Genomic DNA, 13502 nt, shown 5'->3' on the forward strand with positions numbered 1-13502 from the left:
CATTCTTTTGAAGAGAGGGTTCAGAATCAGAGCTACAGCTGCCGGCCTATACCACAGCTATAGGCAATGCAGGATACAAGCCGCATCTGCGACCTACACCACAGCTCACGGCCACATTGAATCCTTAACCCAGTGAACGAGGCCAGGAATCGAACCCTCAACCTCATGGTTCCTAGTTGGATTTGTTTCCGCTGCACCACAGCAGGAACTCCAGTTTTACCATTTTAATTTTGCTTAATTTAACAAAGGCATTGCCTCCTGCTTTGCCACAATGGGATTGGCAGTGTTTTGAGAGCTCTGGGAGGCAGGTTTGATCCCCAGCCTGGAATAGTGGGTTTAGAATCCAGCATTCCCACAGCTTTGGCTTAGGTCAAGACTGCGTTTTGATCTGATCCCTGGGCGGGGAGCTCCTTATGCTGCAGAGAGGCCAAAAATGAAAAAAAGAAAAAGAAAAGAAGGAAGGAAGAAAGAAAGAAAGACAGGCATCGCCGACTACCTAGATTCAAGGCTCCACTAGCTGTGTGTGAGCCAGGTGCCCTGCCTGGCAGAGCCCTGTTCACCATGGGCAGACCTGCTCCCATAAGCCTCACCTTCATAGGACCAGTTGTTGTCAAAGGTCTGGGTCAAGGCCTGCATCTCCTGCAGGAGGACGGAGTCTGCCTGGGAGGAGGTCTCTCCCCCATCCTCCTCTTCCAGAACCTCCTCTTCCTCTTCAGGGTCCGGGGAGTTCTGCATCATCTCCTCAATCTCCTCAATCACCTGTGGAAAGGACACAAAGGAGCGCTCGCTGTTCTCTGCTGTGGGGATGGTCCAGCTTAAATTTTGATCAGTTAAGGATGTTCCTAATTTGCTGTCTGTAAAATTCCTAAAGCAATATTGTTACTTAATAAATATTGAATAATCATAAAAATAGATCTGACTGAAGGCTTCCATATACTCTCCCTTTTATGTACAGCACCCTTTAATGGAAAACCTCTTCCAAGAACGCCATTTAGATGAGTGCTTTATTGGAAATAAACTGCTCTTTCAGGAAACGATGCAGAGCTGCCTGGAAGGGAACATTTACTTCAATTTGCTGAGTATTTTCTTTCTAAGTGGGGAAATATTTTATCTACCCAGCTCTAACGCAAAACCCAGATCATTAATTGCTTGTGACTGGGAAAAAACAAAGTGTTCCTCGGACAACTCAAAATGGGGAGTTGCTTTTTACAGAGAGAAAAACAGCTATTCCTCCAGAATTCACCTAGACAGGAACTAAAGCTACCCAACAACAAGTGCAAATGAAGATAAGGAAATAATAAAAGGATGGGGAGGAGTTCCTGTCGTGGCTCAGCCGTAAGGAGCCCGACTAGTATCCATGAGGACTCGGGTTGGACCCCTGGTCTCCCTCAGTGGATTAAGGATCAAGCATTGCTACGAGCTATGGTGTAGTCGCAGATGTGTCTCGGATCCCGTGTATACGTAGCTGTGGTGAAGGCTGGCAGATGCAGCTCGGATTCAGCCCCTAGCCGGTAAACTTCCATATGCCACAGGTGTGGCCCTTAAAAAAAAAAAAAGCAAAAACTGAAAATAAAAGGATAGGAAGAGTCTGGAGAGGAGAAATAATCTAGACTCCTATGGGGGGGACAGCACCTTGAAAAGAGAGTAAAATTAGAGAACAGCCAAAAGGAATAAGATCGAATGATTTTGTACATTAATTGTTTAAACATGAAGAAAATGGAGGACGCAAAGACCGCTTCTGAAAAGGAGCCATCCACGAGTCTGGTCATAACGGTGCACCTGATTTATGTTTTATTTGTCTGTTCTCCATGTCGTGATGGTCTCTGGCTCCAAGGCCACTGGTCTTTGAAGTGGATTCCTTTATGTTAGGCTGACCAAAGACAAAGGCACGTAAGGTCCCCTCCTTTAGGATAATTTCTATTTTATCCCCAAGGTTTTTCCATCCCCACTCACAATTTTAGGGGAAACTTTCTGACTACTGTAAGCCGTTCAGGGAATGCAGGCAAATGTCACAACCTCCTTCGGAACTTTATGGCTGAAGTTCTCTCAGCGTAGTCGCCATTAAACTTGCATCACTGGATTGTATGTTCCCCCACATTCACAAGAATAATGCTATAGCCCCTATGCCTTTTAATCCAGTTCCCTTTAATCGCTTGATCCTTATCTGTTTACATCCCACCTTTTACCACAGATATGAAAGAAGCTCCTGCTGGCGCTTTTTCTGAACCACTCTGTGCAAACACTTGAAAGGTGCTTGTTCAAGACAAGTGCGCATAGGGAGTTCCCATTGTGGTGCAGCGGAAACAAATCTGACTAGTATCCATGAGGATGAGGGTTCGATCCCTGGCCTCAATCAGTGGGTCAAGGATCCGGCATTGCTGTGAGCTGTGGTGTAGGTCAAAGAAGCGGCTCGGATCTGGTGTTACTGTGGCTGTGGTATAGTCCAGCAGCTGCAGCTCCAATTTGACCCCTAGCCTGGGAACTTCCACATGCTGTGGGTGCAGGTCTAGAAAGCCAAATAAATAAATAAATTAAAAAATTTTTAAAAGACAAGCTCTCGGAGTTCCCGTCGTGGCGCAGTGGTTAACGAATCCGACTAGGAACCATGAGGTTGCGGGTTTGGTCCCTGCCCTTGCTCAGTGGGTTAACGATCCGGCGTTGCCGTGAGCTGTGGTGTAGGTTGCAGACGCGGCTCGGATCCCGCGTTGCTGTGGCTCTGGCGTAGGCCGGTGGCTACAGCTCCGATTCAACCCCTAGCCTGGGAACCTCCATATGCCACGGGAGCAGCCCAACAAATAGCAAAAAAATAAAATAAAATAAAAAGACAAGTTCTCATAACTTTTTGTTGACTGAAAGGCTAAGGAATCCAGAGACCCAGGAATAATCTCCCTAAGTAACAAATTATTAAACTCAAAACATAAGTAACAATTAAATGTGAAGCAATATATACACAAATGAGTGTCTCTAAGATTCCCTTTGGAAGGCTCAACATTTTCAGTGTTCTATGAAATATGAGAAAATATCCATCACTTGAAAGCCTCATCTGTCATTTCTATTCTTGTGAGAACACTTATTTGGAACCCTTGGTGAATAAAAGTCTTGACTCCAAGCACAATGAGTTGCAATTAAGAGGCTTAGCAGGAAATGAGGGCGGTAGGCCCTGTGCCTGTCTCTGGCTCATACCAAACACAGACCCATCAAACACACACGTCAGGAATTATATTCCTATTTACTGCAGGCGGGTAAAGCGAGGCATAAAGAGACATGAATCCCTTATCAAAGACACCTTAAGTTATCGACACAGCCACCACTAGGCCATACATTTTTCTATCACCTGAATGGGATGTGGGCAAGTGTGTACTCTGACTTTCTCACTGTCAAAAGAACAGAAAGTTCCATGAACCAAGAAAGATTTGTACCTGATCTGCTGTGAGTAGAGGCTCCTCGTTGATACCAGAATCATGTTCACTCTTCTCATTGAACTCTTCCTCTTCCTTCTCATGGATCTGGAAGGGGGGTGTGTGTGGAATTCTGATTGACCATCAACAGAACTAGGACCCTCTCCAGTCTCTAGAGTAGATGAGAGGCCAGACAGAGGCCTCTCCAGCCATCCACTGTGTCAGGAGAGACTCTGAAGAGGTGTCCGGAGTTTCACCCCATTCCAAACATACCCCACCCACACAGCATGCATCAGTGGGTCCCGCCTAATCTGAAAAAGACAACAGGTGTGTGTGGCCAGCACAACTCTGACCCAAATGGAGCAGCATGTTCTTTAACCCACAGATAGTTCAGCTTTAAGTAAACAGGGAACCTCCTCAAGGTGAGTTATAATGGCAACAACGCCTGCAGCAAAGGCACCCTTGTTTACATAAGAGTTTCAATCTGAGGATTTGTTTCAGATTTTACTTTATTAGACATTTTAAGGGGTGGGTTTTTCCAGTCCAGCTGGTTGTGCTTTTATTTATTTATTTACTTATTTATTTTCAGGCCACACCCTCGGGATACAGAAATTCCCAGGCTAGAGACCAAATCAGAGCCACAGCTGCAAGTCATGAGCTCCATCTGTGACCTACACCACAGCTGCACCGGACCCTTAACCCACGGATCGAGGCCAGGGATCAAAATCACATGTTCATGGATACTAGTCAGGTTCACCACTGAGCCACAACAGGACCTTCCAGCTAGATGTGCTTTTAAAATGTGATGAGAAGCTGTTGTGTCATTGGAATCTAGCCATGGTGTCATAGCTGATGAAAGAAGTACTGAGGTGACAGGGGCATTCCACAGAACAACCTGCCCACAGGAACCAAAACCAGACTCAATAGCAAGAGCAAATATTGAAATGTTTGCCCTTTGTCCCCCAAATTCCATCCTCCCAGGTGAGACTCTGAAAGTGCACAACCACCAAGATTCTAGATGTTAAAGTCCAGCAAGGTCTTCATAGAGTACCTGACTTTACTGACCACATCCCAATGGCCATAGCCTGCACTGTTGTTCAAATCCTGCACAACATACACCACCTAACAAGATGTCTGTGTCCAGAAATTTGGTTTGAAAGTCATCTACGGCCTGGCAAGAAGGGCCTCCAGGAAATCTTTCTGCAGACACTTCTTACCCAGGAATCAGTTTCACTTGCACACCAACAGTTGGCCTGCTGATCTGCCTCCTTCCTGGGGATTATACTCTTCTTGTTCTAACACCCGCAGGAAACGCCCCAGTTCTAATCCAAGCCATCATGTCTGAGTCTAGCCTCAGAAACTTCTCCCCTCTTCCTTGAATTCCACTTTGCCAGGCATCTGCGACAAAACACATCACCTTCTATCTACATTTGCTTAAAACCAGGACTATGTCATGAAAAAAAAAAAAAAAACAAATATATTTCAAAGGCCATCTGCTCTCAACCTGGATAAGGGGTAGGACAGAGAGGTAAAAGGATCATTTGAGGGGCTTTTGTGCCAGATGGTAACATCTATTTCTGTTGTCGAACCCATATGTTCCTTTCTCTGCCAAGTCTACCACCTGTGGTACCCGCCTGCTTTCCACAGAAGGAAGCTCCTGTAGCCACGGTTTGTTCACAACTACTCTCACATGGCAGAACTTTCTTAGGGCTAGAAAGTCGCAAGGCAGAAGTTAGGCTCATGCTGGGAAACCAAGTTTTATTTTCTGTTTGCATTATTTTTTATAAGCATCTGACAGCAAGTGTTAGTCTATAGCCAGACATTTTTTTGGAGAGTGTATTTTTAAAATAGAATGTTTACGTTTTCTGAAATGTGGCCAATCTTAGTGAGTTTATCGCCCTGGCTGTGAATACTGCATCTTTCAACTACAGCACCACCACCCCTTCCCAAGACCCACCCTCTGAGCCCCTAGTGAAGGTAGGAAAGGAGTGCTTAGGCATAGAATCTCCTTGCTGTTCAGAAGTTTGGGAAGCTGGGCAATGGCATGGGTGACCCTGAGGTAAAGCCTTTTCTCCTCTCCCCTCTCTGGGGGAGATGTACCAGGTGTGGGTAAAATGAGATTTGCAAATGAATAAGTCTTTGAAAGTTACTGTGAGTTCCTAGTATCACAGGAGCTATACCTACCCCATATTTTCTCAGATCTCAGAAGTGTGCCACTAAAAAATAAAATAAAATTTAAAAAGACAAAGGCATAAATTCTCCCCAGGAAGTCCTGGTTCCTTCCCTCCTCTGCAGGTGGATGACTCCCATGCCTCACCGCACCTGCCCTGTCCCTCATCCTTTGTCCTCCCTCTCTAGCTTTCGTTCTGACTCTCTTGTCTTCCTCACCCGCTCTAAGCCTGGTCCCACATTTGGTCTCAATCCTAGTGGACTCTGGAGCTCCACAGCTTCCATAACTTTTCAACAACCCCATTTTTCTTCCAATGCCATTTACAGACTCTCTGCCTTCCCTGCATTCCCGGGACAGCAGTGTCTTGAACCGAGTACAAAAAGCTGGAAGGGAGCTATCAGTGAGAAAGAGGAGGACTTTTGAAAAATAACATTTATTTTTTCTTTTCTTTTCAGGGCGGCACCTGCAGCATATAGAAGTCCAGGGTAAGGGTGGAATTGGAGCTGCAGCCACGGCAGCATGGGATCCAAGCTGCAACTGTGACCTAAGTTTCAGCTTGTGGCAACGCCGGACACTTAACCCATTGAGCCAGGCCAGGGATCAACCCTGAATACCCCAAGGGACAGCACCAGGTTCTTAACCCACTCAGCCACATCGGGAACTCCACATTTACATATTCTGATAAGACTATTCATCACTTATTCATACGCCGTATGTATATGGGAGAGTTAAGGATACCCTTATTCCTAACATATGACACAGAGAAATTGCTGCAGGGAGCTCTTTAGCCTCTTGTGTGGCAACACGAAGGCTGTAACATTGGGGCTGAATTTTTTTTTTTTTTTTTGTCTTTTGTCCTTTTAGGGCCGCACCAGCAGCATACAGAGGTTCCCAGGCTAGGGGTCTAATCTGAGCTGTTGCTGCCGGCCTACGCCAGAGCCACAGCAATGCATGATCCAAGCAACCTACACCACAGCTCATGGCAACATCGGATCCTTAATCCACTGGGCCAGGCCAGGGATGGAACCTGCAACCTCATGGTTCCTAGTCAGAGTCATTTCCACTGCACCACGTGGGAACACCTCAATGAACTTTTTTTTTTTTTTTTTTTTTTGCCTTTCAGGGCCACACCCATGGCATGTGGAGGTTCCCAGGCTAGGGGTCAAATTGGAGCTATGGCTGCTGGCCTACACCACAGCAACTCGGGATCCGAGCTGAGCCTGTGACCTACACCACAGCTCATGGCAATGCTGGATCCTTAACCCACTGACTGAGGCCAAGTGAGACCAGGGATCAAACCTGCAACCTCATGGTTCCTAGTCAGATTCACTTCCACTGCACCACAACGGGAACTCCTTGAATTTCTTTTTCGACTAAAACTTCAACTGGTCTCCCTACTGCTGAAGTGAACTATGGCTCTTCCAAGAAAAATCATTCTTCTGTGTGACTTCTTCCCCGAATTGAGAAAAGAAGACCTAGATCCAGACACGAGTCTGGCCATGCTACGTGGCGAGCTGTTTCCTCCTCCAGCTTGTGGTAAAGGGTATGCCTTTAGGAGTTCCTGTCTTGTTGCAGCAGAAATGAATCTGACTAGATTCCATGAGAATGCGGGTTCAGTCCCTGGCTTGGATCCGGTGTTGCTGTGTTGCTGTGACTGTGGCATAGGCTGGCAGCTGTAGCTCCGATACCACACCTAGCCTGGGAACTTCCATGTGCCACATAGGTGTGGCCCTAAAAAGCAAAAAAAGGGGTGGGGGTAGGGCTGTAACTTGGTCACTTGAAGGCAAATGCAGGGTATCTTCTCTGGAGACTAAATCTTGGCTTCCGAGAGAGAATTAAAGCTACGCTGAGTTCTTGTGCCCAGTAAGGGCTGTTAACCAGCGTCTTTTGTGAAAGCATTTCAGATAAGTCCATTCGCAGGAGAGGGAATTTCTATCACATGATACTTCCCTCCTCTTACCATGACTGTTTCATCTGGGTGATCGCCTTCTTGACCAAAGCTAAGAGAATAAAGTTTCATTTTCACTCCAGTCAAAAAGTAGAGAAAAATAATCACCAATATGAACCCAGCCCAAGGAAAAGCAACTCTATCCCATCTGTGCGAGTCAAGTCGATGCTTCTGTCTCCCCGTAGGGGAGTTGTACCAAGCACAGCCAATAGCACATGGTAACAAATGTATGTTGAAAGGATTAATGAAGAAATGAAAAAGAAAGGACTGAACGGTAATACTGTCGCCTCCTATATTCAATCCCACCTCCACAGAAAACTTCATGGTTTATTGACCTGGAAAACAGAATGATGGGACTTACTGTCCTTGACTTCCATTTCCTTCCATCTAAGAGAAACACCATCTGCTACTAATTAAAGTTACCGGGATAAAAGAGACTGTCTTTTATATCAGGGTTAACAGAATAGGTTAATGAATTGAAAGACCCAATAAAAGTGGAGAATAGTGAATAATAGTAATACATACATACATATCTCAAGCATATTATTATTACTATCATTATTATTTTGTCTTTTTAGGGCCATACCAGAGGTATATGGAAGTTCCCAGGCCAGGGGTTGAATGGGAGCTACATCTGCCAGTCTATGCCACAGCCACAGCAATGCAGGATCCGAGCCGCGTCTGCAACCTACACCACAGCTCATGGTAACGCCAGATCCTTAACCCACTGATTGAGTCCAGGGATCAAACTCGAATCCTCATGGGTACTAGTTGGGTTCATTACCACTGAGGCACAACGGAAACAGGACACTGGCAGCTAAGCTTATTCTCCTCAAGCAAGATATTGGAAGAGTCCACTTGGTGGTCAATGGATTTCTGGGATACACCCAAGAAAAGAGACCTACAGAGACATGTCAATATTGGGAGGCTCCAAACAAAATGGCCAGGTTCTTAGTGATCAGCCTTCTAGCTTCACTTTTATTTACTTTTATTCTATATTTAATTTTTTTATTTCTATTTTTTTATTTTATTTTTGGCCACACCCACAGTATGCAGAAGTTCCTGGGCCAGAGAACAAACCCGTGCCACCCCAGTGACCAGAGCCATAGCTGTGACAATGCGGCCTTAAATACTAGGCCAACAGGGAACTCCTAGATTCACCTTTTTTTTTTGTCTTTTTGCCTTTTCTTGAGCTGCTCCCGTGGCATATGGAGGTTCCCAGGCTAGGGGTCTAATCGGAGCTGTAGCCACCGGCCTATGCCAGAGCCACAGCAGTGCAGGATCCGAGCTGCGTCTGTGACCCACACCACAGCTCACGGCAATGCCAGATCCTTAACCCACTGAGCAAGGCCAAGGATCGAACCCACAACGTCATGGTTCCTAGTCAGATTTTTTAACCACTGGGCCACGATGGGAATTCCTAAATTCACTTTTAACTATGAAAATATGCACAAAGATTGTCAGACTTTTGAGAACAATCCCCAACATAAAAGAGGAAAACTAAGACAAATATACAGAAAAGAGAAACCAAAAGCAATACAGAGAGCAGAAGAAATGCCTTTGTATCATTACTGCCCTCAGAAGATAACAATGTTTCCTTGAAACATGACCTACCGATTAGAATTAATCAAAGAACAAAAAAGAGCTCTTAGAAATTAATGTATGAGAGCAAATTTTAGATTTTCAATGAAAGAATTGAAAAAAAAGGTTGAGAAAATTGCCTACAGAGTAAAACAAAATAATTAGATAGAAAATAGGAGGAGGAGAGTTCCCATTGTGGCTTAGTGGGTTAGGAATCTGACTAGTATCCATGAGGATGTGGGTTCAATCCCTGGCCTCACTCACTGGGTTACGGGATCTGGAGTTGCCTTGAGCTGCAGTGTGGATTGCAGTTGCGGCTCGGATCTGGTATTGCTGTGGCCGTGGGGAAGGCCAACAGCTGCCGACAGCTGCAGCTCCAATTCAACTCCTAGCCCAGGAGACTCCATGTGCCACAGGTGCAGCCCTGAAAAAAAAAAATTAAAATAGGAGGGGGAAACATTCAAAAGATCAGTTTAAGTCCAACACTTGAATCAAAGGATACAAAACCAGAAGAGATGGCCTCTTTTAGCCATGAAAGAGTAACTAGTACCAGACTTACCCTTCCTGCCATGTACAACTATCTGTAAATCTGGACAGAATCTATGAGCCAATTGTTTTCAGACACTGGACACAGTCAGTGTAAGACTGTGATCCTTGAAAGAAGGGGAAAACATGACATAAATGAAAGCTGAGAGAACCTGTCACCTGTGGATCTGCCTTGCAAGAAACACTATAGAAAGTTTTTTGGTCTGAAAGGAGAGGATGGAAAATCATATGTACAAGAAGGATCTGAAAAACCGGAAATGGTATGTTAAATGTTGTGTTAAATGCTAATGAAGTAAACACTATGTGGGTAAATATTTTTCAAAAAATCTTTTTCTCCTTCTCTTAATTTCTTTAAAAGACAACTAACTGCCTAAAGCAAAAACAATAACTTTGTGTTGGTGGATATATAATGTAGACTGAAGCAAAATATATGACAAAATAGCACAAAGCATGGAGGGAATAGAATTATGTTCAAAGTACTTTACGTCTTATGTGAAATAATAGCACAACATTAATCCTTAATAGACTATCTGGAGTTCCCGTCGTGACGCAGTGGTTAGCGAATCCGACTAGAAACCATGAGGTTTCGGGTTCGGTCCCTGCCCTTGCTCAGTGGGTTAAGGATCCGGTGTTGCCGTGAGCTGTGGTGTAGGTTGCAGACGCGGCTCGGATCCCGCGTTGCTGTGGCTCTGGCGTAGGCCGGTGGCTACAGCTCCGATTAGACCCCTAGCCTAGGAACTCCATATGCCGCAGGAGCGGCCCTAGAAAAAAAAAGGCAAAAAGACAAAAAAAAATAGACTATGATAACTTCATAATAACCTCAAGCAGTCACTAAAAAAAAAAAGGCATAACTATATAAAGAGGTATAATTAAAAATCCAATGGTAGGAATAAAATGGAATACCAAAAAGTACTTGATTAACCCAAAAGAAAGCAGATAAATGAAACAGAGGAATAACAACAACAAAAATCCAGAAGGGGAGTTCCCGTGTGGCTCAGTGGTAGCAAATCTGACTAGTATTCATGAGGGTTGGGTTTGATCCCTGGCCTTGCTCAGTGGGTTAAGGATCTGGCATTGCTGTGAGCTGTGGTGTAGGTCGGCTGCTACAGCTGTGGTGTGGGGTAGGGCAGCAGTTACAGCTCTGATTTGACCCCTATCCTGGGAACTTCCATATGCCAAGAGTACGGCCCGAAAAAGAGCAAAAAGAAAAAGAAAAAACTGAATAAAACGGAAGGAACATGAAGTTCCCGTGGTGGCTCAGCGGTTAACGATTCTGAATAGCATCCATGTGGATGCAAGTTCGATCCCTGGCCTCGCTCAGAGGGTTAAGGATCTGGCATTGCTGTAAGCTGTGGTGTAGGTCGCAGATACAGCTCGGATCTTGCATTGCTGAGGCTGTGGCATAGGCCGGCAGCTATAGCTCGGATTCAACCCCTAGCTGGGGAACCTCCATGTGCCGCGAGTGCCGCCCTAAAAAGCAAAAAATAAAATAGAAGGAACAAATAGAAATACAAATACCTAACACAAGCTATTAATAGTGTGTTAAATGTTAATGAACTAAACACTAGGCAAATGAACTAGACACAATAAACCCCAAAGCATAGATGATCATTGTCAGTCTAAATATAAAACACACAACCAACCACATGCAATCTATAAAAGACACACTTTAAAAATAAAGACACAGATAGGTGAAAAGTAAAAGGATTGAAAAAATATATACCAAACAGCACAAGAAAGCTATTGTGGTTAAATTCATATCAGACAAAGTAGATTTCAAAACAAGGAATATGACCTCAGATAAAGAAGGATATTTCATAATGATTAAAGGGTCAATTAATCAGGAAGACAACAATAATAAAAGTGTGTGCGATTAATAACAGAGTGTCAAAATATATAGAACAAAAATGAACAGGGAATTCCTATCATGGCACAGAGGAAAGAATCCAACTAGGAACCATGAGGTTGTGGGTTCAATTCCTAGCCTTACTCAGTGGGTTAAGGATCTGGCGTTGCCGTGAGCTATGGTGCAGGTCGCAGGTGCAGCTCGGATCTGGCATTGCTGTGGCTGTGGCATAGACTGGCGGCTACAGCTCTGATTCAACCCCTAGCCTGGGAACCTCCATATGCCTCAGGTGTGCCCCTAAAAAGACAAAAAAAAAAACTAACAGAACTAAAGAAAGAACTAGACAAATCCACAATAATAACTGGATATTTTAATACTCCTGTCTTGATAATTGATAAAAATAAATAGACAGAAAATAGGATATAGAAGAATCCAACAATACTATAAACTAACTTAATCTAGTTGACCTTTAGAGACCATCACTAACCAACAATTGCAGAATATACATTCTTTTCAATGGCACATAGTACATTCACAAAGATACAACAGATACTAGGTCATACATCAGTCCCCATATATTTTAAAAGATTTAATTTGTACAGATTGTGTTCTTTGACAAAATTAAATTAGAAATCAATGACAACATGGTATCTATAAAATCTCCAAACACTTTGAAATTAGGCAATATTCTTCTAAATAAGCCATGGGTGAAAGAAAAAAGTACAAAAAATTGGAAAATATTTTGAAAGGAATGAGAACTAAAACACACCATATCAAAATCATGGGATTCAGGAGTTTCCGTCGTGGCTCAGTGGTAACAAGCTTGACTAGGATCCATGAGGACTCAGGTTCAATCCCTGACCTCGCCTAGTAGGTTAAGGATCCAGCACTGCCATGAGCTGCGGTGTAGGTTGCAGATGTGGCTCAGATCTCACGTTGCTGTGGCTGTGGTGTAGGCCAGCAGCTGTAGCTCTGATTCGACCCCTAGCCTGGGAACTTCCTTATGCGCTAATGCGGCCCTAAAAACACACACATACAAACCCCCCCAAAAAAAAAATCAACAAAAAAAAAAACTGTGGGATTCAGTTAAGGCAATGCCTAGAAAAAAATTTATTGTTTTAAGATGCTTATATTATCATTATGGTCTGAATGCCTGTGTCCACTCAAAATTCGTGTTGAAATCCTAACCCTCAATGTGACAATATTAGGAGGTGGAGTCTTAGGGAGATGCTGGGGAGAGTGAACCCCCCATAAATGGGATTGTGTTCCTATAAAAGAGACTCTACAGAGCTCCCTTGCACCATGTGTCCTCCGAGGAGACAGCCAGAAGTTGACAGTCTGCAAGCTGGAAGAGGCCCTTTACCAGAACCCAAACACACTGGACCTTGATCATGAATACTCAGCTTCATAACTGTGAGTAATAAATTTCTGTTTTTATAAGACACCCAGTCTGTGGTATTTCGTTATAGAAGACTGAATGGACTAAGACAGTTTTTATTTAGGTCTAAATTATGATCTAAGCTCCTATTTAAGAAGCTTAACAAATGAAGTGTGAAGTAAAACCCTAGTTTAAGTACAAGTAAGGATGCAATAAAGTTAAGGGAAGAAATCAACAAACTAGAAAAAAAAATAGAAAAAATGTGATTCTCTGGAAAGATTAATATAAGCAATAAAGCCATAAATAGACTAATGAGAGGGAGTGAGGGAGAAGGAGAGGAGAAAGAAAGCACAAATCAATAATATCGGTAATAAAAAAGGGAATATCACTATAGATTTTACTAACATTAAAAGAATAAGAGAATATCATAAACAATTTTGTGGTCAACACATTCAATGACTTAAGTTAAATGAACAAATTCCTTGAAAAACACAATTTTCCAAAATCAACTCAGGAATGAATGGAAAATCTGGATAGCCCTATATGTATTAAAGAAATTGAGGAGTTCCCATTTTGGTGCAGTGATTAATGAATCCGACTAGGAATCATGACGCTGTGGGTTCCATCCCTAGCCT

At 43.6% G+C, this 13502-nt stretch overlaps 1 protein-coding gene across 3 annotated transcripts in view; it reads right to left on the bottom strand.

Moving 5' to 3' along the window:
* The window catches only part of FEZ1 (fasciculation and elongation protein zeta 1), a 61395-nt gene that overhangs the window by 26302 nt on the left and 21591 nt on the right, over positions 1 to 13502 (bottom strand). For 2 of the 3 annotated variants that reach the window (XM_047753719.1, XM_047753721.1), the window contains exons 4-5: positions 3420 to 3506; positions 591 to 759 (exon numbers count right to left, since the gene is read on the bottom strand). In XM_047753719.1, the coding sequence (XP_047609675.1) occupies positions 591 to 759; positions 3420 to 3506 (256 nt within the window). The remainder of the gene's footprint in view (positions 1 to 590; positions 760 to 3419; positions 3507 to 13502) is intronic. The other variant, XM_047753720.1, reaches the window with a different exon arrangement.

The sequence above is a fragment of the Phacochoerus africanus genome, chromosome 11, assembly GCF_016906955.1.
Source record: "Phacochoerus africanus isolate WHEZ1 chromosome 11, ROS_Pafr_v1, whole genome shotgun sequence".
Taxonomy (NCBI): Eukaryota; Metazoa; Chordata; class Mammalia; order Artiodactyla; family Suidae; genus Phacochoerus; species Phacochoerus africanus.